This window comes from Colius striatus, chromosome 1 (genome assembly GCF_028858725.1).
Source record: "Colius striatus isolate bColStr4 chromosome 1, bColStr4.1.hap1, whole genome shotgun sequence".
Classification (NCBI taxonomy): Eukaryota; Metazoa; Chordata; class Aves; order Coliiformes; family Coliidae; genus Colius; species Colius striatus.
Window position 1 is genome coordinate 28,340,504 of NC_084759.1, and position 26,265 is coordinate 28,366,768.

The 26,265-nt window shown below is 42.4% G+C and overlaps 2 protein-coding genes across 6 annotated transcripts; one reads left to right on the plus strand and one right to left on the minus strand.

Annotated features, from left to right (window-relative positions):
* Positions 1–43: 43 nt before the first annotated feature.
* LOC133625299 (uncharacterized) lies at positions 44–2,025 on the plus strand. Its single transcript, XM_061994968.1, has 2 exons — positions 44–653; positions 1,598–2,025. The coding sequence occupies exons 1-2, from the start codon at positions 341–343 to the stop codon at positions 2,023–2,025; spliced, it is 741 nt and encodes a 246-aa protein (XP_061850952.1). The 5' UTR covers positions 44–340.
* Positions 2,026–5,255: 3,230 nt separating this feature from the next.
* SETDB2 (SET domain bifurcated histone lysine methyltransferase 2) lies at positions 5,256–26,172 on the minus strand. 5 transcript variants are annotated; one of them, XM_061994468.1, is made up of 15 exons: positions 25,838–26,172; positions 25,513–25,736; positions 23,311–23,433; positions 21,991–22,113; positions 20,387–20,452; positions 19,553–19,655; positions 17,092–17,664; positions 15,125–15,244; positions 13,770–13,939; positions 13,117–13,336; positions 11,079–11,163; positions 10,012–10,120; positions 8,922–9,253; positions 7,314–7,402; positions 5,256–5,541 (listed from the first exon to the last, which is right to left on the minus strand). In XM_061994468.1, the coding sequence occupies exons 2-15, from the start codon at positions 25,544–25,546 to the stop codon at positions 5,424–5,426; spliced, it is 2,265 nt and encodes a 754-aa protein (XP_061850452.1). In that variant the 5' UTR covers positions 25,547–25,736; positions 25,838–26,172; the 3' UTR covers positions 5,256–5,423. The 5 variants fall into 5 exon arrangements, with proteins under 5 accessions (XP_061850452.1, XP_061850461.1, XP_061850469.1 ...); XM_061994477.1 differs by having other exon boundaries at positions 17,092–17,661; positions 25,513–26,172; XM_061994485.1 differs by having other exon boundaries at positions 13,770–13,912; positions 25,513–26,172.
* Positions 26,173–26,265: the final 93 nt, after the last annotated feature.

Genomic DNA, 26,265 nt, shown 5'->3' on the forward strand with positions numbered 1-26,265 from the left:
ATGTCGCGACACGGCCCCTCCGGTCACGTGGCGAGGAGGGGCGCTCGGCCCGTCTCCCGGCGCCGGCGCCGGGCAGCCGCTTCCCAAGGCGCTTACCCAGGGGAACGGGACAGCCTGCAACCGCTCGTCGCCGCCCCCTTCGTCTCTGCTCGGCCTTTAAGCAGGACGGCACGCGAGGGGCCTGGGGTGGTGGCCGGTGCGGGGCTGGCAGGGCGGCATCTGACCAGACAGCTGGTTCTCAGGACGTAGGCAGGAAAGGGCCTCCCGCAGCCAGCGGGCGCTTCCTCGAGGCAGTGGAGGAGGAGGCGGCTGCAGGGCACTGGCTTCGTACCTGGCCATCATGGCGTTCTCCCAGCGCATGAAGGACCAGTGCCGCTGCACAGCACTTTTCCTTGGTCAGAGGGTTAAAGACAGGCCTGTCTTCCGGCAACCGGGATGTACGACGTCCTGTGGTGTCAGTTGCTCGTGGCTGGGCTTTGCTGGTGCTTGGCCGCCTCTGAGCGGGAAGGTTCTTAGAGAAGCTGATCCCCTCTGGCTGCACCTGCCGAGCCTGCACCTGCTAACCACAAGCTATAAGCAGTACGAGGAGAAGCTCGTGGCTCTGCAAGTCTCAACAAAACACACACTACTGCTGGATTTCCTGCTTCACACAGGTATGGGGTTTCTTCAACCTCTTTGAACATCAGTGACTCACAGCTTAAGGTAAATTGTACCAGCGAGACCAACCCTTAGGCCTCTGAAGTTTCTCTGTGCTGTGAGGGATAGTTAAATAAATCCTAGGTCTCCACCCCCGTACAGCTCACCAGTCACAATGTGACAGAACCATTCTGGCCCATCTAGAGGCCGCACCTTTTTAATATGAGTTCCCTTTACCAGCTTTAACAGCTTTGGGTTTTCAGCACTGGTGGCATTATTCCAGCTGGTTTCCCAAATCCCTCCGTGCCTGCTCAGCATTTCAGAGCTAAGGTTAGTCCATGTGTCCAGGGTTGCAATTAGGTTGCATCTATTAGCCAGATACTGCTACACAACATTGATTCCCAAATTTATTATCTAGATGGTACTTGAATTAGTCAACTGGATTCTAGCACCCTCACAAGTGTGTAAGTCTTAAAACTAGGAAAATTTTCCTAATACAAGTGTTTTCTTCAACACAGGAAAACTAATTCTCTGTAGGAAAACCAACTGTAAATCCCTTGTGATCTCTTCTTCCAAACCTGTGCTCTACAGAACCATACAGTTCTGCTGGAATTTAGTGCTTAGTATTTTTTGGCAGTGATTCATAGGTAGATAGATAAGTTTAGATTATGGAAGCTTGCTTATTAAGACTTACAATATTAGTTAGAAAATGACACATATAGTTTTATGAACTTGCTAGCCTTGTAAGCCCACAAACAGACCTATTAGAAAGACACAGCTACTCCTTGTAACATAACTATTGCTTAGCGCTGATAGTTCCAAGGCTGGTATGTTCCTAAACAAAATTATTAAGGATGGCAAAGCAATTACGTTAGTGCTACACTTGGACATTTGGTCATTGTATCCCATTGATAAGGCCTGCCTGCCTAGCCCTAAACAGAACTGTTATCTGGGATGACAGCTTTTAGGTTGGTTTTCATCCTGTCCAAGGACCCAGGGGTAAAGATACAAGGAAAGGAAAATTCGGATCTTAATCCAACAGCAACCCCTAATGACCACTTGAAGGAAGCAAGAGGACACCGCAAGAAACTTGACGGAGGTGTAACTTGGGCAGATCAAATTGGGACTACGGACAGGCCCTTTTTTGGAAATGTGATGAATATTCATGTTTGCTGTAAATATAAGCTGAAGATCCAAAGGCTGAGATGGGCACGTTTGGTGGAGAAATCCCCCATGTTCACCAGTGCTGCCATAAAGAACATCTGCTTAATAGTTACATTGGCTATTGAGTCCTTACTGGCTTCTTCACGGCATCAGCAGGAAACAAAGCCAACCCAAACCAGTGTAATGTGCACCAGTCCAGTTTCTTTTCACCTATGCCATAAGTGACCTTCAGCTGTCTTTGCATTTGTATGTTCACTTTTGGTGCCAATATTTCTTTCCTTGTGGGTCATGAAGCCTTTAGTAACTCCTCACATCCCTACAGTCCCTCCCTTGGGACAGTCTTGCTCACTGTCACACTCACCGTAAGAGAGTCAGCAATTTCCACACTGCGTGGCTGGATGACACCATTTCACAGGAACAAGGCACCACTCTGAAAAAGCCTAAATGGGTTTCAGGATTCCCCTCTACTGGTCCTCCATACATGCTGTAAAACATACTCTCCTCTGCAGGTCAACAGAAACAGTTATTTTGAGGCATCTCCAGAGCTCGGCTTCATGTCTCAATTCAACTAATTCCCATTAGGCACTCTCCTTTTTGATACTCCTGATAGGCTGACAAGTCTAAAAGGTGTCATGCCACAGGTGCTCTTCAGTGTTTCGCTTGGAACATTTCCACCTGCCCTTTATCAGTGCTTATACATGATGCTTTACTAAAGCACGGGTGGCATGAGGGGCTATGTGCAGGAATACACCCAACTCAGACCTGTGCAAGGGCAAGCAAAGGGATAACTGAGCAGAGAGCAGGTTCAGATGAGCACTCTCACAATGTCTGTTTAACTGGAACAGCCATGACCTTCAGAGGATGCTTGCCAGCCACCTTCAGCAGGACCCATTCTAATAAAATTACAAAAACAAGTGGAAAACACAGGTAAGATTGCAAGAGGACAGGTTATGATGCAGTGAGAGCATCAGACTGTGAAGGAACTAGAAGCCAAGCTGTAGCCACTGTATCTAGCGTATTCTCACATGGAAGAGAAGAATGAACCAGCACCAGCCTGAAGATAGATCTGATAAACATAGCTAGCCAAAAACCCCCCTTCTCATATACATACCCACTGTAACATCCATGCTGACAGCAGGCTCACAGATGCTTGCAGACCACACAGAGCAAGTGCTTGCTTTTTCTTTTGAAACATCAGGTCTGTTTTCTGCAGCAAGAAACAGAGCTTTTCATCACCTACCTGCCTAGTACTGTAACTCCTACCACTAAGTTGGGAAATATGTTCAGCAGCACTGTCATGCCCTTTTTTTGCCTGCCTTGATGCTTTAATGACAGTCCCATCAGCTTTTCCACATTCAAGTTGAGCTTAGGGGTAGGTATTTTCTGCATCCTCACTTGCCTTTTACATTGCATGATGTTATCTTCACGCATATTCCCTCTGAGATGAGACAGATCTTCAATGAAGCAAGCAGCAACAGAGCTGAATGTTGACTGCTGCTAACAAGGAGGTGCTCCTCAGTGACAGAGGGGCAGAAGGGGACTGATCAGGGCAGTCATGGGTGATTCTGACCCTTTGAAGGATCCTGCACCAGCACTGGGGGTGACCCCACTGTTCTGCATTTAGCCTTGAAGAGGTATGGTGAAAGCACACACAAGGACAGAGATATCACATTTGTCCACAGTTACACAGTAGAGATGCAACCCAATTAAAACAATACTAACCCTAAGACAGGAAAACAAAAGCCACAGGGCCGAGAACTGGATCCTGATTCTCTTTCATTTTGCAGTATAGTTGTAAGGCTTGAAATCATTACTCCCTGCCCATGGAACACTCTCACAGGTATGTTTCATTCCCATTTACAATTGTCTAAACCATTACTAACTCTTGCAAATAACTTGCTGCTCTGTAAAACGGGATCCAAGAACAAAATCTGCTAATGGCTGAGAAAATGCCAATAGATAATTCTACATGATCTGCCTTGTGCAGCCTCCCACAAATTGAGGAAGGTAAGGTAAGGTAAACTACAAGGCTAGCTTTAAATCCATCTGTGACGGATGTGCTCAACTTCTTGGCCACACTATCTGTGGTTTGCTTCAGTATCCAAAGGAAAAGCAAAGGCCTTAGCCATACCCAAGCCAAAAACTTCTCAAGTTCCAACCCATTCTCTGACCATGCCCATCACACCCCCGTAGAACAGAGTGAGCATTGGTGCATAAGGGCTTGCAAACTGGAACACTGCTATGCCATTCACACATGAATAGCAGCTGGTTCTTCCAAGACTCATTTATCAAAGAACAAAGAAATCTGTGGGTACCAGGAGTCTCAGGCTTTCCTTTTCCATCACAGTTAATTTGACCATGACCAGGAGTCTCAGGCTTTCCTTTTCCATCACAGTTAATTTGACCATGACCCAACCACTTCACTGTGTAAGTATGACAGCCTGACAGAGACACCTGTGAGCTCTCCCTGCTAAGCAGCTGCACAGTGGTTATATCCCCTTGAGCTGGGACTCCTCTCAGGTTACTCCTCAAGGCTGAGAGACTCCACACCACTGCAGATTTTTAGTAAGTGACTGGGATCACGCATAACTCTATTATAGCCTACTAGATTTTTGTATTGGTAACTTTGAATCATTGTTGTATCCTATGCAGTAAGTAACAGACGGAACCTTGTCACTGAACTTTTAAGTCTCACTTTAACAACATCTTTCTCAATAAAGCCTCTTTTGCTGTTATCTTTGGCAGTAGTTCTCCAAGAGGTCTAAATCACCCTTCTGTGACACCACCTTCCTTGCACAAGGCTCCAACACATTCAAAAACTACACACCTGGACACCCATCCCTTCCTCCATTTCAGAGCTGCCTCCTGCTTATACTGTCACCCAGTATAGCTTGTTTCTCTCCTACCAACAAATCACATGGCAAAGACTTCTGTGGCCCACCTGTCTCACACTACAATAAGGCACGGGAATGAGGCACATGGGATTTCTGAAGGATTTCTCTCACAAACACAGTGAGATGCAATCCAACAGAACCCAGTCACTTCTCCCCTGCAGCACAAGGACTTGCCCAGCTCACTTTAGCATAAACACAGCTCTGCAAAACTGTTCTGATTTATCTCACTTCTGTTCAAGATTGTCTCACTGTATCCATTAGGCTTAGGTATATTTCAACAATTCTTAGCCTTCAAAGAGACAGACTTGCATTCATACTGAGTTTTGGAAAACCAAGTTTTGTTAACTCAGCATTGTGAAAGGGCACAGAAAACATCAACTTAGCAGTTGTTCCTCATCAGCCATATCTCTGGTGCAGCTGGCACAGAAGCATGAGTTCTTCAAGTGCACTGTGAACTTGGCTTGTAAATTCAAAGAGAGAGGGAGGAAAAAAAGACTAGGAACACAGAAATTACTACAGAAGTTTGATGCCTGTTCTTATGGCAAACAGTTAACTCTGTAAAATACAAAAGTGATATTTAAATGTAAATTTAAAAAATGATCAGGTGAAAGGCATTTTATTCGAATGGAATTAGCACCACAGACTGAAGCGTACTGTTGGCTGTGTTATAGTCCCATCCAGCATGTAAGTCTCCAGGTACTTGATGTGGTGACAGTAGGAAAGCTCTTCCTACAAGGTTTTCTTCCTGCACTTCTGAACTCCACACTGACAGGAAATCTCTGTCTCTGGCATGCTTCCAGCTTTGTAACCATAATCCCACGTGAGTTCAGTTCCAGCTTTCACATGCCTATGAAGTAAAACACCTGGTCAATTTGTTTGAACTAAGTGAAACAGTATTGTTCTTCCAATTTGTCACCTATGACTCACATGCAAACCCCAAAATGGTAGGTAGCCGGGAACATGACACGGGCACCTTGTCAGGAGGAACCAAGAGATAGAAGGAGTCTTTGGCACATGCATGCTGCTTTGCCTACCACAGCTATAGAAAGTGCAAATACCCACATCTAGGGGAAAAAAGTTTATCAAGCAGTATGATAGGGTCGGAGTCTAAACAAGCTGCTCTAACTTTGAGGCAAATTCTGGGAAAGAAAGATCAACCACAAAAACAAAAGGGAAAAAACACATAAGTGCATATATAGAAATGAGAACACATTTTTCTATTTACAGCGCATCACCGAGGTTTGAAGAGATCTCTTGATAACACTGGTGATGAAGACTATTATCTTTGGTCCAACAAGCTATGTTTTAACGCAATTGCACTATCTCTGTGCAGAAACCCTAAGGCTCAGAATTAAACTCCTGAATCAGCCACTATGACAGTACATGAAAGAGAAGACATTTCTAAGGTAGGAAATTCATTGCCTAAAATGAATGCCAAATTAAATACCTGAGGCTAAAATGCTAAGGGACAACTGAGGGAAAATACAATACAACATGAGTATTATAAAGAAGAAACTAGTTCTCTGCTGTCTCTCGCTGGATGTGACATAAGGGACATGCCGTGAATTACCAGGCAGCAGGCTGAGAACAATGAGGACTTTTCAAACAGCACATAATTGCAGCCTAGGACTTGCTCCTTTAGAATGCTCTGGAGGCCAGAAATGTAAAATAAATACAATAACTCAGAAGCAGTCCTTAATGCAGAGAAGTTGCACGGTGTGATTGCCAGAAAACAGAAGGGCCAGCCAGGAGAATTTTTCTTCAAAATTCTTCTTTGTTGTTTTCTGCTGACAACTATTACCTCTCCCCACTGGCCTCAGTCCCCAGTACACACTTCTTTACCAAGTGCCTGAGCAAGAAAGACTCCAACTAAACCAACTCTTTTTTTTTTTTTCTAAGCACATTTCAAAGCATTGTCTTCACAATTCCCAGAAGCCCTCCTCACAGCACAAGCCACAGCACTTGTGTCAGTATGGGCCTGGATTGCAGGGCTCCACAGATAGTCAGCATTCCCTGGGGGGGCGTTGTCTGGAATGAATTCTCTCCTGTTGAAAGTTCTCACCTAGTACTCCCACTGGCACATGTATCAGCTAATTTAATTAATACAATTAATATTTTCCCTCCTAATTGCTAAACCATGTCCCTGTCCTTATCTTGACTCACAAACCTCTTGTTACATTTCTCTCTCCTCTGTCCAGTTTAGGAGGGGGAGTGATATTACAACTTGCTGGGCACCTGGCACCCAGCCAGGGCTAAACCACTACAGGAACCCAGATCTGCCAGCCATTCTTTTAGACACAACATCAATGAATCTTGGCTTTCAAAAGGACCATGCTCTGTTAACCCCACTTTTCCAATGAAGATCATGAAAATGGATGCCTCAAAATTACTCTTCTCCACTTTGTATTTCAGTGCAAACTGAAGAAAAATTCATTATTGATAATCAGCAGCTGTACTCCTTCAATCTTTAGGGCACAATATAAGTCACCAAAAAGATGGTAGCTTTATAGTTTCATGATCTAAGCACCTGCTCGCCTTACCCTAATTACTTCCTACTAACTAAGCACTGCTTTTAACCCAGTGCCTTGAATGAACAACACTAAACTTTTGAAAACTCACCTGTTTGTGAAGAATGCCACCCATGGGAAGCTTCTGTTGTGAGTCTCTACAAATACGCTCTGAGCAAATAGATTTGGGCAGCAGCTGTGCTGTAAAACAGAGTATTTGAATTAGAAACTATGAAACTGTTAAATACTTACAGGTATCTAAAAGGTGTTTGTCAAGAGGATGGGGTGGCACTTGATCTGTAGTATCCAGTGATGGGACAAGAGGTAATGATCAAAAGCTGGAACACAAAAAGTTCCACTTAAATTTAAGGAAAAACTTCTTTCCCATGAGGGTGAGGGAGGCTTGGCACAGGCTGCCCAGGCAGGGTGTGGAGTCTTCTTCTCTGGAGGTTTTCAAAACCCACCTGGACATGTTCCTGTGTGACCTGATCAAGATGAATCTGCTTGAGCAGAGAGGTTGGACTGGATGATCTCTAGACGTCCATTCCAACCCCTACCATTCTGTGATTCTGTGAAACACTCCCTGTTGGCTTAAGAACGTACTTTGTATCAGATATCTGTCACTACTAAAGGAAGCTTCTTCCTTCTCTTCTCCAACCCACATAGAATGTCTGTTACTCAGGGCCATTGACACTTATTTCTGCAGTGACTATATCTCTAAAGTATTATTTCTGTCCTATTATGAAAGTGCTTTTGCCTAGGAAAGCCTAAATCTTATATCAAGCTCCAGAAAATTTGTGGTGAGAATTCATCTTCGATTCAGGATTCACCACAAATGATCAGTTATGTGCCATGTATCTTCTTGTCAGCCAGAGGAACAGTGCCAGAGAGTAAGAGTCAGACTAAATGATTGCCTGTGTTGGCAAAGAGATAGGAGATGTGTAAGGCCATTCAGGTGTACGTGGGAACACGTGTGTGGTCGTGGATGCAGGAAAGGTTTAAGCAAGACATATTACTAACCTTAACATTGTATTATTTCTGTAATGAGGAACAGCTTAAATAAATGCAAAGATTTTGCTGTAAGACACATATTCATGGCAATGAAGAGAAATAAGTTTGCAGAGTACATACAGATGTGTCTATGAAACACTTGTCTTAGTTGGAGGTACCTGGTAATTCACTCCTGTTTCTTGACAAGTCAAAATCGAGAAATCTATTTAGCAGACATTTAACACAGTGTGACTGACCACTGTCTTGGCCTAACAGTAGAGAAATTTACTACAGTATCCTACATCCTACACTTTCTACTAAATCAGCACAAGGTAGAATTTACAATGGTTGGGGAACAATAAAAAAATGAGGCTGGGAGAAGGCATGTGCCTCAAGAAAATGTGCCACTTGCTCTCCAGAATCTTAAAAAATGCTGTTCAGAAATTTAGAAGAAAAACATCACTCATTGCTGGGGGATATTTCTCTCAGGAACCCAGCAGTGCTAAAAACTACAGCTAGGACATGGCACACATCATCTTATGGAGGCACTAACAGCCTGTGACCCAGCTTGCTCTGTCACTTCAGAGTGCAGGAAGCACCACAGAACCTTCCTTGTCGTGCACTTACCACAAATGTGGTTTCTGTGCTAAAGCTTTCTAGTTTATTCAAATCCATCATTTATTTATTTAAGCTACGACAACTAAGAGAACACATACAACCTTTTACTTACGTTAAGAAAACGACCCACATTTCCTTCTTTTGTTGCATCCAGTACATAAATATTTTCTTCATTAGCATTCTTCAGAAGCATCCTGTCACCATCAGCTTCCTCACAAACTGAGCCTTGTTTTGACTGTCTGTGATTTTCCTCTTTGCAGTCAGCTTTTAGTGGTACATTTTTGGACGGCCTCACAATAAACATGTCATCCAGCACACCTGACTGGCCACGATCAGCACCCTGCAGAGACAGACTCTTTCTTTTGCATTCTGACCTGTCCATGTCAGCAGACTCATTCTGTCCAGTTTTCATTGGATGTTCTTTCTTCTGCTGCTGAGTGGATTCTGTGAATGGATATATAAGTTATTTTTCAATGCCAGATTAAAGGCAAAGCCTTTCCCTCATTTGGCCCTGAACTCTTATCCATTCACACCCTTTGTTCTCCAAAATGTATGCAGCTTCCTTGCTATTTACCAATCTATAACTTAACTGCTCTTTCCCATGCCTCTCATCAATCCTCCTGCAATGACTGTTTCCAGCTGTAGTGCCTAAAGCACTTGCTCAAGTCTCTCAAGTGACCTGGTCTCTCATTCTTCTCAATTCCCACTCCTGATGGATTTCTTCCACATAGCATGTTATCATAATTCTTCACCTTAATTTCTGAGAGAATCACAAACTGAAAGTAAGACAGAAAGAAGATGCACACCCAAGTAACACCAGTTTCACACTGCCTCTTCAGCTTGAGGCCCCTGCATTACATCCTGTTCAATTTTTGTTGACTGGAACATGTATTGGGTGTGACACAACAAGATTTGCAAGACAGACTTTCCCACAATTGCACTATACTTGAAAAGCTGCTGTCAGGACTATTTGACATGTCCCAAGATCAGCTTTACAGGTTAAAGACTGCCCTGTACTGTATTATGCATGGCAGCAATAATTTCTGTACCAGCTGAGTTCTGTTCAGACTAAGCATGACACAGACAACGTTCTGTCTGAGAATTGGCCATCCCCACATCCAACCATCACTTTTTACACGTTAAGTCACCTGATGGAGCACAAGTGTACTAAGAGTGCAGTATTTATAGCTCTGCAAACCTACTTTCTTTTCCTTTCTTTGTCCCACTGGTTAGTTTTGTTTTGCTTGACTGATGAATCTGAGAACTATTATCTTCATCTGAGGTGGCACTGTGCACCAGTGTATCAATTTCCTTTAAACAGAATAAAAGATAATAAAAAGGCTGTGATGTATTGTTGCTGTGTGCAACTCTGGGTCAACACAAGATGGCAAGGGGCTTTTAGGACTCTGTGGTTGGAAGGTTCAAACTTACTGTAATACACAGCCATAGCTGAGTTTCAAAAGTTTACTGCAATGCAACATTTAACTTAATTTCAAATTATTCTTCAGAATAACCTGGAAGGAGCTCCTCACTCAATAAAACATTTAAATAAGTGCTTAATCACAATAATTTCACCAGAATTTAAACATGTTAGTGTAAGTTGCTGAACCAAAGCCCAAATGTACTTTTTACAGTTTCAATAAAATGAATGGATGTGGCAGGATTTCTCCTTTCCCACCACAAAACGGTAATTAGTCATGGGAACTCCAGAAGGGACAGCTCTGCCAAACATCAGCAGGAAAATCTTACATGCATTTCTCAAGTGCAATGAAACCTACAGAGTAAGTTTACCCCAGTTTCCCTCCTTTGCACGTATTTGCAGGCAATGCTTCACACTTATGTCAGATCAAATTCTCCCAACTGTGCCACTCCATGAGAAAACTGTATCCAACTCTTGAGATTTTCTTCTCTCCCTTCTCTCTCATTCTTTGGGGAGACATCACAAAAGTGACATCACTCTGGCCCCTTAACCCTGCAGTTAGTTACAAGAGAGGGTGGAAGGAGAGAATGGTTTTGTGAGAGACTCACAGATAGAATGGAAGTGAAGGGTGAAGGAGGGAAGGTTGTTAGAGTAGTTAGTGGGAACACATTGGAGGACTGCTAACGGAGAAGGGAAGAGGTATAGCTTCCAGCATGCCAGCTTAGCTCACAGTGTGACACAATCTCATGAAGTAAGCTTATTAGAACTATTAAATGTATAAGATGAAAAGGTCAAAATTAACATGTATTTAGCACAGTGAAAATGGGATCTATTAAAGGCACTTATTACCATTTCCAGATGGTGATTATGAAAAACAACTGTTCTAGTTCCAGGCCTTCTTGTAGCTGCAATACTTAAATTCCTTGGATGAACCCTGTACAGAAATAAAAGACAAAAAGACCCGTAAGTAACTCTCACACGACATATTTCTCTAACAGTCTCTAGTTCATAAAGAACTACACCAGAGCCTGCAGTCTGGCCATACCTCAAGCTCTGTGACTATTTCTGCGACTGTTTTGCCTTTAAGAATAGAGGACCTAGGTTAGTTCTCCATAGTATTTGTAAAAAACCCAATTGTTCATATTCTTTTGAGAGATCTGCAGCTGCTTTTACATCCTTTCCCAGTTCCCCTACAGAGAACCAAATTTTCTGTTGCTTTACTATTATATTAGATCATCTCAAAACAGAGGACCTACAGACAGAGTTTTGCCTCTTTCCCCCTACCACTTGCAAGAGTTTTGACAATACAGCTTTCAAACAGGAAAGTAAAGACATTGCAGGGACAAAGAACAGTGACAGGTAATAGATGGCAGATATAGAAAATACTATCCCATGAAAGAATTTCACTCCTGCACACCAGGAGAAGGTTGGGGAAGGATGGGAAGCAGTATCTGGCATATACATTTAAAACATCTAAAATGACATTCCTTTCGTTGACACTTGGAGTAAAGCAGAAAACACCAGTTTCAAAATTAACCTTACTATCTGTACAATGTCTAGCAGTAACAGCTCTTGCTCAAGAGAACTCTCAATGTGAAACATTTTTATGTGTTTTCTTGACACAACACATCATGGTACTTTAATGGGTTACTGATAAGGGCAACAAATGCTACTCTTTAAGGCTTCTTAAGATTTAAACCCCTCTGCAAATTCAAAAGCTGCAGGAGCCACAACAAGCTGTGTCATTATTACATGATTACATTGTTTGTCCTTTTAAAGGCAACCTGTTTGTGTCAATAACATGTGAAACTTAGCACATGAACACTTCTTCAAAGGTTTCTCAGCTTGGCTGAACTGTCACTTCTTAAGAGGCAAAACAACAAAGCCTTTTTGTCTCTCATATTTTTTTATACAGCCCACACATGAAACATTTTTATCCTCAGGAAAGGAGATTTATGACATTTAAGGCAGCAGAGCAGTAAACACAACTTTAAAACTGTGCTGCCCTGCAATTTTTACTAACAGCACTTATTAAAGTCAAATCTAGGTGATTGCTGATACTTCTGTAATTTACAAAACTATGAATTCATTGGGTTTCCAAGATACTGAAATGCAAGTGAGAATATATTGGCAGGTATTTTTAAAAAGTTTCCATTTGCAATTTCATGGTGCTTCCCAAAGATCCACAATAATCTTCTGCTATAAAATGAGCACAAAGTTGCATTCATTCATGAGTAGTACAAAGACAGTACTTACAAAGTAGTGTGGGAGAGCAAGGAATAAAGTTTTAAGGAAACAAGTTCCCACCTTCCTTCCAAAAAGACTACAGCATGCTATTCACAAAGCCATGTGGTTATTCTGCAGCAATTTTATTTTAGGAATCATGGTAGGTTATGAAAATCTGACTGTAAAATGAAAACAAAAACATTTTGCATAATTTGCTGCAAAAGAGAGGTGTTGTCAGACTCCTAATGGGAAAGGCTAGGACCCCTAGCAGGAAAGGTTATGTTACAAAGAACAAGAGGTTTAGAGACTGGGAGCAAAGGACAGGATAGTTAGCTGCTTATTTGTTATCAAACCCTTCAGTTTATCCAAAGTATATTTTCTTAATAATTTCAGATTAGTATAGTGATTAATGCCCTAAACAGATCAAGTACACTCAGGGAATGACCTGCATTTCTAGAAAATGCCAGATACACACAGAGTAAGTAAAGTTAATACAGAGGAAAAATTCCATCCCACTAGAAGAAATACTCAGGAATTAAAAAGATGAGAAAGGAAAAAAAACAAGCCACCCTTATCTGAGGACATTTAGCTCTTCTCTAAGTTTTACGAAGACTTTCTAGAATAGCAGAATATTTGTTTTGTTATGCTTAAGTTTGCTTACAGGGTTGATTTATTTTCATTATCCACAGTCTGAGATGAAGATTCCTGCTTCTCAAGAACATCATTTTTGCCACACTGCACTAGTTCAATTCCAGAGTCTGAAGAATCAGTGTCAAGTTTTCTTTTTTTTGAAAAATATCCCTGGCTTCCGTCACTCTTCTCATTCTGCTCTTGACTAGCATCTCCCAATACTTGAACTTCAGCTCTGCTCATCAATCTGCCTGGAAGAAAATCATTTTTTTATTATTTTTTTCAAAATTGATCGTTTGCTAAGATGGGTCACACTCACTATAGCAGCTCAAACTTACATTAAAAAAAAACAAGACAAGAACATTCATTACTTGGGAAAGCAAAATATGAATACATTTATACCAAAGAAAAACTAGCCTGGGCACAGGATGCACAGATCTGTGAGGGAAAAAACAACAGTCTGAAATAGACTTTCCTCTAGAATGATTGTTTCTCTACCACCATCACATTGCAGAGCTCTTCAAGGTTCCTCTGTCTATTTGATCGTCTTGCAAGTTAAGATTACATTGACTCACTTCCAACTCCATATTTCCCTGTTTTCTTCTTTTTAAAAATATTCCAGGGCACAGGCCACAGGAGAGGAAGAATCATGGAACACATCTTCCACAGGTCACCTTCTGTTACCTGAGTAAGTACAAACAAATGTCCCTTTGTCGATATCATCCAGGCAGCGGACGCCCCAGCCTTTCTTCTCCGTGTTGAAGACTTGCAACCTGACTTGAATGCCATGTTGTACAACTCTGTTCTGACACATCATCTTGTCACACCTGCACAACACACTACACTCATAAATTCTGTCAGGAGGAAGCAAAACAAAACACAATATAAAAGGCTGCATTACCAAAAGAGAGTTCCTATTATTAAATATCATTCTGAGCATTAATAAGACAGTTGACCAAAATGACAAGGACTCTGACTAAATATGATTGTGCAGCAGTGCTCTGAAGTTCATGACTTTCTCGATTCATCAATTTTAGGACTGTCAGCCAAACACCATATAAGCAACCAAGAAAGATAAATACTACTTTTTGACTTCGTAGGAGAAAACCACACAGAAGCAGAAATGAAGAATCTCGTTCTATATTGGGACAGATTTTAGCAAAGACAACCTGTCTGCCTGGACCTCAATCTAGATGTCACGAGTTTAAAGATGTAACAAAGTCTTTCGAAAAGAATTCACAACTGTGCTTTTGTTTTGGCATTTGTTTCTGGGTTCACTGGCAGCTTTAATTCTGCACACCAGCCATAAAGTAACACTACACAGCAGCAAAGGAAGGAAAGGAGTTCCTTAATCTTGTGGTTTCAGCCTTTGGCTCTTGCAGAAGGCTACCTTGCACAAGTCATCTCCTGAACACCTGAGGTTACTGATACCTTCCTCAGGACACATATTAATCCATGAGAGATGAATAAGAGAAAGGATGAACACTTTCAGTGCCAGGATGGCTTTGGAGACTCTTGGAATAGTCACACATAACCAAGTTTGGCAACAGCAGCTGTCTGGTAACTCTTCAGGATTCTGGTTCTACAGAGCAAATGGGTGGACAAGATACAGGGCAATAACCAAGGGTGAGTACTGCTTCCCACTTCTTTGGCTGATGTATGCTGTAACTATCTTGTGACAGACCTCCTTCCCTTGTGCCAGGCTTCCTTTCCCTCTCCCTTCTCTCCTTGGCATACTGGAATGAAATGGCACATAAGCCAGATACAGCCGGAGCTCTGGGACCAGCTTATACTGTGTTACTCCTCACAGCCTTCCATGATCTTGAACTAAGGTGTGAAAATGGTACTATCTGCAGTAAAGATGTGGTCTTCTCCTCCTGTTAGTCAAGACACATTAATAATTTTTTATTATCCTCACGTGTCAGTAAAATTTTGACAAAAATGAAAGGTTTCAGTAACCCAGAAAGGGCAGTTGTTTTAGTCCTGTAGCACACTACAGGAGTAAAATAAAAGCATACAAATAGTTAGGCCTTTCTTACCCACTAGGAACAGGTCCCTCCAGTCTTTTGTAACTGTATCCATAGGATGTTTTTCTACCTGGAGATAGAGAAATTCTACTACAGCCTCTTGCAGTTAACTGTAGGCATGCACATTTTGACCTAAAAAAATAACAGTAAAATATCTCAGAATGTATTTGGCGCAGCATAAACCAAACATAATTCTAGATAACTTAAAATCTACTTGACTATACAGGCACACACACTTTATTTATATATACTTGTACTTCCCCTAGCCCTTTTATTCTTCAAGGCTATTTCAGGCACCCTACCCTTCTCTTTGTCTCTTGCCTGGTTTACAATTTTGTCTCTCTAACTGCTTTACAATAATTATGTTCTCTTCACCCCAAGCCTATTCTTCTGCCAAGCTCCTTAGAAGGCACATGTAAACAGCTGAAACACAACAGAAATTTATTATAAACAGGACACAGACAAATGGATTGATGGAAGGAATGAAAATCACCTGGTCTGGTGCAGCACCCCAGTCTGCTAGCTGCTACTTTTTTACTTTCCTCCCACCCTCACCCCCAGGAAGAAAAGAATTTCACTATGCAGAGGGGAGAACTCAAGCAATAACGCTAGTCTTTACGGTCTCCACGCACCCACTGTGTTTGTGCACACAGCAAGAGTCCAAATCCTGAATCCTCAAACTCCACATCAAAAGCATCTCAGCTCTCAGGGGAGTTCAGTGCATAGAAGCAGCATGCTATGTGCTTGGTGCTCCCCACCGCTCGGCTGAAACTAAATCACTTTTATTGCTGAAGCTTCATCATACGAGGCTGTGATTTCAAGCTTTTTTTTGGGTCACAGACAATTATGCTGCATACCAGTACATGCAATTGCCCCAGCTACAATAATACAAAATGAATTCAACATCAAATAACACCTACAAATAGAGATCAAAGACAAACACCCTTCAAGGAAGTGTGAAAAAATATCAGCAAACTCGCGCATGTTCACTACAGTGGGTTCCCACAGAGGAATATGCTGCCCAGGTTTACTGGGCTTTAGAAGAACACGGAAATGGGCAACGCCATTTGAACTGTTCAGAACATAAATGTGTTCTGTGACCAAAGGGTTTCATAGTTACTGTTTGGACAAGGGGAAGGATGGGATGTAGAGATTGGTAACAGGGATGTTTCTTCCTCTGCCCTCAGTAACCTTCTAAGTTCCAAATCATAGAATCATTATGGTTGGAAAAGACCTTCAAGATCATCAAGTCCAACCAGTCACCTCACACTGCCAAGCCCATCACTAAACCATATCTCTCAATACTTCATCTACAAGTCTTTTAAATATCTCCAGGGATGGTGACTCCACCATCTCACTGGGCAGCCTGTTCCGATGCTTAATAATCCTCTCCGTGAAAAAGTTCTTCCTAATGTCCAATCTAAACCTCCCCTGGTGCAACTTAAATCCATTTCCTCATGTTCTATTATACATTACTGGAGAGATCAACCCTCACTTCACTACAACTCCCCTTCAAGTAATTGTAGAGAGTGATCTGAATGTCTCCAGGTGGTCCCACCCCATCTCTACGATACCAGCCCACAGCAGGAGCTTCAGCAGAAGTTGTCACGGAGGATGCTTCCCTGCCTGCCAGGAAAACAAACCTTCCGCCAAGAGATCTGCTTGCCAGCTCCATCTGGAACAGAAGCGCTGATAATTTGGGAAGAAAGGGAAAGAAATACAATAATGCACTTGCTGATTGCTTCCTCCCCTGCAACAGAGGCTGGACTGTTAGAAGCACCCAAGTTTTAGAGAAGGCAAAGACACATTGGTATCAGACAATACAGAGCACAGCACAAGAAAACTACCACAGATATTCCAGCACTGTTGGTCCTTTGCTATTCAGCACTGTTAGGTATTGCACGCCTTCACGCTCACGTGACCATCCTACTCCTGAGGCATCATGCCTTGCTTGTCCAAGATTCAATTGTTCTACCTACCTATCAATGCAGCCATCTGTGCAGTCACATGAATCAACAAACATGCTGGAGAGATTGTTGAGATAATACCCACGAGGCCACGACGCCCTCCGGTATTTGAAATAAGGTAACCTGGCACGGTCCAGATCATTACAGAAGGAAACGGGCACAGATTCGGCCCCATTGCTAATATCAAAATCAAACACGAGGGGTTCGGGGTTTACGGTGTTCCTGCCCAACAGTACGTATGTGTTGAAGGAGAAGTGATCGACAAATAAGAAATTGCACTCTGTTTCAAACAAATAGTTTTGCACGTCCTGAAAGCTTCTCAGGCTTCGGCCACAAGGAGCTTTGTAGTTGACGTCCAGGGATTTTGAAAGGCAGTCTGCTTTTGCATGTCGGCGCTGAAAGTGAAACAGGATTGGTATCTTCAGAGGATTTTCACCCTTGTAGACAGAGCCCGCTGTTCTGTTGGCAAGACATGCACTAGAGCACTTGTGGTTCTGATACTGCAGGTTTAAAGGTAAATCTTGAATTTTACTAGATGCTTCTTTAGTTTCTGAACTTGTTTTTTCTGTCTCCTTGTTTTTGCTACTTGAAATTAAACAAAAACAAAAAAAAAAAGGAGAAATAAAAAAAGAGCAGCATCTTAGACAACCAGCAAAACACACAGGTTTTTCAGTGGTTAACACAGGAAAGAAATAGGCAACTGCTAGTGATTTCAGATTCCAGAGATTTCTCATTTATAGATGCCTCCTCATTTATAGACCCCTCCAAATCCCTATCCTCATTTACATGAGGAGAGAATTGCAAGCATAGGATTGAAAGTATTTAAAAGTGCCAGTACCTGCTTATCTTTAGTGCAGACACCTGTGACAGGAAGGGCTTTGAAATCAGCCTGAGAAGCAGGTGAGGGAGGGAGCCTTAAGGGCACCTTAAGGCAGCAAAACAGTTCTGTTTTGGCTATAGACCGTGGGACCGAGCAGACAAACAACTTCAAAACAGTTTCAGCAAGGCCACAGTGCCCAAAGCGATGATCTTTCAAGGTCCCTTCCAGTCCTTAAGATTCTGTGATTAACCATGAAATTAATATTGCAGTTAACACTCCTTTGACACCCCTAAATATGATAATGAGCTAAAAAAAGCAAGCACCAAACATACATGACTGTTCGTCAACTCTCACCCAAATCATAGAATCATAGAATGGTAGGGGTTGGAAGGGACATTTAGAGATCATCTAGTCCAACCCCCCTGCAGAAGCAGGTCCACCTAGATCAGGTTGCATAGGAACACGTCCAGGTGGGTCTTGAAGACCTCCAAGGAAGGAGACCTCTGGGCAGCCTGTGCCAGGGCTCCCTCACCTGAACAGTCAAATAGGCTTTTCTTATATTTAAGTGGAACTTTTTGTGTTCCAGCTTCATCCCATTACCCCTTGTCCTGTTGCTAGATAAAAAAAAGTGATGCCCCAACCTCTTGACACCCAGCATTTAGATATTTGTAAATATTATTAAGATCCCCAAATCATGCTAAACATCTGTTGCATTGCATGCATAATGGGGAGGTGGGTAGTTCATTCTTCTGTAATGTATATAAGGAGTGTTTGTTCATCTTTTGGTGTTGCATGCATCTGGAGGAGAGATCCCTCACACACCCAGCAGTCCAATAAACTAACGGCAGCTTTCTAAACTATAGAACCAGTTTGGAGAGTGTTACTGTTACAGATTTCAGTAAAACTAGAAGTTCGAAGGTTTCACTGTATCACTGTTTGTATTGTATGATTGTCCTCACATCATGTCAAGACATGTTCGGTAGCATTCAAAAAAAAAAAAAAGGGCAATAGCTTCACAGAAAGAATGTACATGCTAAAACACAGAAAAGACATTAGAAACAAAACAAAAGAATTGATATATTTACCCCATCTTTCAAATCATCATCTGAAGCTAAATATGGAGAGTAAGTCACATGCCTGACAATCTGCACGGTGTGTGAAAGCCTGAGAACTCAAAAATTTTTAAGTCCTAACCCTGATGATCCTACTAATACTCATGGATCAATCATAAAACTATTTCACTGTTTAGGTGAGGGAGCCCTGTCACAGGCTGCCCAGGAAGGGTGTGGAGTCTCCTTGGAGGTCTTCAGGACCTGCCTGGACATGTTCCGGTGTGACCTGCTCTATGTGGACTTGCTTCTGCAGGGGAGTTGGACTAGATGATCTCTAAAGGTTCCTTTCCAACCCCTACTATTCTGTGATTCTATGAAATGCTCTGTTTTATTCTGCAACACTCTCACATGGTAAATTAGACGAGTCTGCTCAAAACCTCAAGTTTTTCATGTGGCCCGAGTTAAGAACACTTTCACTTTGAAAACTGGTACTATTCAAAACATTGGATTCAGAAATATAAGTGAGAGATTAAAATCCCCCTCAAATACACTAAAGAATACGTCAAATAAGGAAGGGGAATAAACTATTAAATACACCAACCTGTGAGAACCTTCTGCAGAGTTTGCAGTGTTATCGTCTGTGGGAAGACGTTGCAATTTGGGTTTGGTTTCCTGTATGCCATCTCCTTCAAAGACATCACTTACTGAAAAAAAATGAATGCAAGAAAAACTTGAGCAATCCACATTTCAATTTATCATCAAACTTAGTTATCACAGAGATAGTTGCCAAAATGCATTAAAAACAATGCATTGCTATGAACAAGAGCTAATGAAAGGCATGTCAGCAAGCATCCTACTAAAAAAAGAAGCTGTACAAGTGAGTAAAGAGCTGACACATGACTCACTCTCACATTTTCTCTCCTGCTCCTTCCCCCCCTCATTTTCTCTTCTTGCCTTTCCCAAAAGGGAAAAAACTTAGGTGTGCATTGATGAACTTGAGGTAGAAGTGTCCTTTTTTACAGACCATAAGGTGACTTGCACATTAAAATCTTCCATGTGGCCTTCAAAGTGCATGGAGATAACACACATATGAAACACATATACAGATCTCTCTTCGTTATTAGACGTAAAAGGATGCTGGGAAAGTACAGTTACTGGAGCCATGCACAAGATGATTCCTCTTGCAGCCAGCTCAGGATCATCAGGTCTTACTAGTTCCAATTCTTCACTTGGTACATACATACAAAAGTATAAACCCAGGTTAGAGTCCACAGTCCAGTACCTGAGGAAACTAATACTTTTTTTTTCCCTTGCAATGCTAACAGCTTTCTCAGTTCTCTTCTGTTCATTTCAACAAAGGGAAATAAGCTCCAGGCAAATAAAACAAGACAAATTAAACCCACATATCATATAAATACAATCAAGATGCACATACCTTTTGTCAAGGTTAAGAGGTCACCTAGATTAGCTTCATTGACCAGTGCCCAAGCCTGCCAGCATTCTGTGCAAGAACCAAAACAGGTAATTTTAGTAATTATAAGAGGAACGATGGTGCCGGGGATTACTAAAAGGGAAAACAAAGTTTAAGTCCTCCAGAGACACTTGTTTCTTCAGTATGTTAATCTAGAGCACTGCAAGACTGATATTATTAGAAAACGTTTGCACCACAGTCCTTAACAGACACATCTATGAATTACAAGAAAATTACAGCTCATATTAGTAGTTATGAACCAGCACTGGATAATATACATAAGCACAATTTATAAGTTTTTCTCATTACTTTCTCACCAGGCTAGTCATCTTTCTTCTAAGAAGGGATGGATCTCATCAGACCAAATTAATGCTACTCCTAAGCTGGTGGAAATAGCCTTCAGATAGTAAGAACACAAAAGAGAGACTAGTTCTGTCTCAACCTCTTACCTCATGCAGTAAGTATTACAAGGTGGAAGATAAATGTCAGCAAAAATCCACATGAATATTCTAGTTGGAAATCTTTACAGAACAATGCACAGAAAAATTCAAATTTAACTATGTCACATTCATTGCATCATCTGGGGATTCAAGTTCCACTTTTATCTATGTACTGCTATGACAGTTCGTCATAAAAATCAAGATATGGGAACTCAAGTACACAAAAAAATCGTGTTATCAATTTAGAGCAAGTAGTACAATGCAGAGTGTGTGGCTATACCAGTTTAAAAGCATAGAATCATAGAATGTAGAGTTGAAAGGGATCTTTAGAGATCATCTAGTCCAATCCCTCTGCAGAAGCAGGTCAACCTAGATCAGGTTGCGAAGCATCTCACACTACTGTACATTTTCTCACACAAAAAAGCAATAAGATACATAAATTAAATTTACATGGGTGACAATAAAAAAGATTTTTTTTTCTCAATTAAATAAACCAGTAAAAAGAAAGCTGCATACAGCTCCAGGCTTATCAGACTTCCGATTTTGACGTAGATAAAAGAAACCTATTTCCATGAAAATCAGGAACAACCTTAAGTCATAGAATCACAGAATGGCAGGGTTGGAAGGGACCTTTAGAGATCATCTAGTCCAACCCCCCTGCAGAAGCAGGTTCACCTAAATCAGATCGCATAGGAATAAGTGCATTGCTGTCACATATTTCTACTAATGTTTCAAGTTATAGTGGTGTATCCAACATGGAATAATAATCCTTATATGACTATAATTCGTATCTCAACACCATTCACCTCACTGAAATCAGCTTCAAAGGCTAAAACTTCTCATGACAGACAAAACAAAAGGCACTGCAGACATTACTTTTCAAGAACAAATGTTTCAGTTTCCTGTTGTTTGTAAAAGTATACAGATAAAAGGCTAAAATTGCAAAATGCACCTGAAAGTATTAAGTCTGTTTAAAATGCTGATATATTTAAACAGGTGCTTTAAAATGCCAACTAATATGTACTTTACAGTCAGAGATAGCTGCATTGTGGCAGATATCACACAGCCCTACACAAAGCAGGTCACAGCTCTCCTGCATCCCAGCTTAAAATTACAAGGATTTCTAACCTTGGTTTGTGGCAGTTCCATTCTTGATCTTTTGCTTTAGCAACAGCAGCACATTTTGCACCTGCTCAAATATAACGTCCACTCTTCTACCTCCCAATTGTTTCCAAAAAGTCTTGAAATCACCTGAAATGCAAATTTCTGTTTACAAGACTGTACAGCTCCCAAAAAAATCTAAAAGCACAAGTGTTTCCTGGTCGACTTTTTAAAGGCTCCCACTATTTCCTCGTGAGGCACTTCTGAAGAACTAGTCAGGACAGCCATCTTATTTTGTAGCCTGTCATGGTTTAACCCAAGCCAGAAACTTAAATCTTCAGAAGTCTACTCCTAAACCTTATCATGAAAGTGAAATAGAAGCCAAATGACAACCTGGACTTGTTTCTGATGCTCCTTCAAGTAAGTTTTCAAGGACATCTACAAAGATGGTGTGGAAGCCTTTCTCCAAACCCTAGCAAGTTAGTCTCGCTATAAATTAATCACCACTGAAACTCACAGAAGTGACACAGGAGAATACTTTCACCTGAATGAACTGAATGTATTATTAAACAAAAGATATTTGGCAATTTTTTTTATAGCTGTAACCTTAGCTACAAAGTTGACTGTCCTGTAATATCAATATTTTTGGTATGTTTTGTCAGGAAAAAATGTTCAATAGTTTTAGATAAAAGCAGTTTGATAAATGTTGTTCACCAAGTGATATCAATTGCAATAATTAATAGACTCCTTATACCGTGACTCCCTTCTCCACTATAAATAAAGCACATTTTGTTTAAAGAAATGTTTTTTAAACTGTTGGTTCAGAACCTTTTCTCTTCCAAGTGTATGTGCCTTTGAGTTAATAAGTCCATTCATGGAAGCTCTTGTGAAAAGATTAGCAGTGCAACTTTGGCAAGGATTCAGAAAAGGGAGTATGGTTCAGTGTGTCAACAGACAATTCCAGAAAAGATGAAAAAGGAACAATCTCTCACATGGTTAACATTTCTTTTCTTCAATGATCAAGCACAAATAAGTAAATCTGTTTTCCTACTCCATTTCTAGAGGTAGAGTCCAGTGTCATCATGCTAGGTTCATATTCCGCTTTCAGACAGCAAATCTTGGTTGGCCAAAGTGCTGAGGTGACACCTCCCCAGCAGTTGTGAAATATTGTGCCCATGTAAAGCTGCTAGAAGAGTATTTCCTCATTTATGACTTAGCAGCGGATGACCCAGCAATGTGTGCTTGCAGTCCAGAAAGCCAACTGTATCGTGGGCTGCATCAAAAGGAACATGTGCAGCAGGTAGAGAGCTGATTCTTCCCCTCTACTCCGCTCTGGTGAGACCTCACCTGAAATACTGCATCCAGCTCTGGGGCCTCCAACATAAGAAGGACATGGGGCTGTTGGAGAAAGTCCAGATGAGGGCCACAGAGATGACCAGAGGGCTCGAACACCTCTCCTATGAAGACAGGCTGAGAGAGTTGAGGTTGTTTAGCCTGGAGAAGAGAAGGCTCCAGAGCAGCCTCCCAGTACCTAAAGCGGACGATGAGAAAGCCGCAGAGGGACTTTTTACAAGGGCCTGTAGTGATAGGACAGGGATAAAGGCTTTAAACTGAAAGAGGGGAGATTTAGACTACATATTAGGAATAAGTTATTTCCTATGATGGTGGTGAAGAATTGCCACAGGTTGCTCAGAGAGGTGGTGGATGCCCCATCCCTGTCAGTGTTCAAGGCCAGGTTGGATGGGGTTTGGAGCAACTTGGTCTAGTGGAAGGTGTCCCTGCCCATGACAGGGGATTGAAACTCAATGATCTTTAAGGTCCCTTCCAATTCAAGCCCTTCTATAAGTCTCTGATTCTATGCATCTACCTTGTCAGCATTCAAAACAATCTCACTAGCTGATGACTCATGGTGCAGACTGCTCTCTGGTGACAATCTGCCTGAGACCATTATCTCTGCAAGGATCTTCTTTTCCCTCTTCAGAATCTATAGAATAGTTTTGGCTGGAAGAAGAGTTCAGCCTTTTTCCCAACCCTATCAACCATTAGACCATTTCCCTAAGTGCATCATCCACCCATCTCCTAAACACCTCCAGGGACGGTGACTCCACTATCTCCCTGGGCAGCCTGTTCCAATGCCTGACAAACCTTTCAGTAAGGAGATTCCTCCTCATATCCAGCCTGAGCCTCCCCTGGTACAACTTGAGGCCATTTCCTCTTGTCCTGTTGTTTGTTACTAGGGAGAACAGACTGACCCCTGCTTTGCAACAACTTCCTTTCAGGTAACTGTAGAGAGTGATAAGGTCTCCCCCAAGCCTTCTTTTCTCCAGGCTAAACAGCCCCAGATCCCTCAGCTGCTCCTTATAGGAGACATGCTCCAAATCCTTTACTAGCTTGGGAGCCTGCCTCTGTACACTACCTTCCTCTTTCTTTCCATAAATCCAAATCATGCTACCTTCAGTACTTTCCTCCCTGGAACTGGTAAGATTGTCCCCTTCAAAGTAATCGCAGAGCACTGCAAGAGGTGCAGAATGGACAAGTAAGGGAGAGATCAGGTAAGAAATTAAAACAGTTGTAGCTACTTAGCTTTTCTAACTTTAAAACGAGTAAATACTACAGTATCAGTAGGAGCACTGTGTGAGAAAACATTGTGGTGAAATCATAATCCCCCTTTCCAGAAAGCATCCCATGTCTTGTCAAGACCTAGCTGAAGAATACTCAAACAAGCTTTGTGAGGAAATTGCTTTACACAAGTAATTTCTTACTATCCCTCAAGCATGAAGCTGTCATGAGATAATCCATACTTTGTGTCATATTCAGCTGTCTACATAATTCTCACTTCCTGTTAGCTCACATTTTTCTTTCTGCTTCTTTTTTTTTTTTAATAGCCCTTTGGCTACTTGGGGTCAGCTGTTCTAGACATGTTCCCTCTCAGCTTCTTATATACACATCAGACTCCCCCTACTCCTAGTCCACTTGCTGCTGGGGCAGGGTGAGAAGCAGAAATGGCCTTGCTGCTTGCAAGCACTGTTCAGCAATAATCAAAATGTCCCTGTGTTACCAACATTCTCTTCAGCATAAACCCAAAATATAGCCCTGGAGCAGCTATTAGGAAGAAAATGAACTCTATCCCATCTGAAACCAGGACACAACTAAACTAATTTATTTAGGAAAAAAAAATCAAGGCCTTTTTAGGTAAAATATTTCTGAATCTGTTTGACAGATGCAAGGTAAAGCAAAACATTTCCACTGTAATAACATCAAGGAGAGGGAAGGCAGCATCCTTCAGCTACGTTGGCCACATCAAATTTCTGACTATCATCATCAATGACACAAAGAACATGAAATACACCTTAAAGCCAGCTACTTCATTTTTTTTTTTCTATGCTATAACTGAAGAAAACCCCCCTCATTTCCATTCATTCTGGCACACAAATTTTGTTTGGTCAATTGGTGAAAGAGGTTAAAGGTAAGACTGTTGATACCTAGAACAGTTCCTCACAGAACCTGTCTAATGACTACTCAAACCATGTGGGTTTTTTTAAGGCTTACTCCTTTTCTCTTCCATCTTCTGGGGCAGCTGCATGGAGGGCTGTTAGACTGGCTTTGGGTATCGTCCGCGCAGGGGCCAGCTCAGGCAGGAGAGCGTTCCGTTGTTCTTGCTGTCCTCTGCCAGCGCTGGCCAAGTCAGCGGAGAGGCCTGTAGACAGGAGCTGGGCTGCCTGTTAAGCTGGGAGCGCTCCGCCAGACCTTGTCGCGGCTCACTAGGGGTGAACCTGCGGCGGGGCAGACACTCTCGTGAGGGCGGGACCTCCAGAGGCCGGACCCGGGCCACTGGTAAACCCCTTGGGGCCTCGTCCCAGCACCTTCCACACACCTCGGGACCGCTTCTCTCAGCCCATCTGGGGATGGAGAGGGAAGGATTAAAGTCATGCGGTTTCCACGCCCTGCCCTCCTTCAGGGACGCGTTCCCCGGCCTGTGCGGAGCAGGGTGCCGGATCCCACGCAGCTCCGCCTGGCGCACCCGACGCTACCTGCCACCGCCTCAGCGCTGGCAGGGGCTGGGGCAGGCCTCCCGGGGCTTTGCTCAGGATCAGCGCTCCTCTTCCTCCGCATTCGCCCCTAAGCGCGGTCTCGCTTAATGGTACCTACGGGCAGCGCGCGGGCCGCCGCAACTCGCGCTCTCCCGCACGCCGGCAGCGCGCGCCGCGCCGCAGCGACCTTCCGCTAGGGGGCGCCGTCCCGCCAGAGCGGCCTCGCCCACGGCGGCTATTGCGCGTGCGTGTAAGCGCCCCGCCACCGCGC

Coding starts and splice junctions, on each gene's coding strand:
- LOC133625299 (XM_061994968.1), top strand. CDS start 341: ATGGCGTTCTCCCAGCGCATGAAGGACCAGTGCCGCTGCACAGCACTT. Junction 654..1,597: donor GGATTTCCTGCTTCACACAG/GTATGGGGTTTC, acceptor CTGGGATGACAG/CTTTTAGGTTGGTTTTCATC.
- SETDB2 (XM_061994468.1), bottom strand. CDS start 25,546: ATGCAGCTGCCCCAGAAGATGGAAGAGAAAAGGA. Junction 20,453..21,990: donor TGGAACTGCCACAAACCAAG/GTTAGAAATCCT, acceptor GTTCTTGCACAG/AATGCTGGCAGGCTTGGGCA. Junction 17,665..19,552: donor TCTGCAGAAGGTTCTCACAG/GTTGGTGTATTT, acceptor TTTAATTTCAAG/TAGCAAAAACAAGGAGACAG.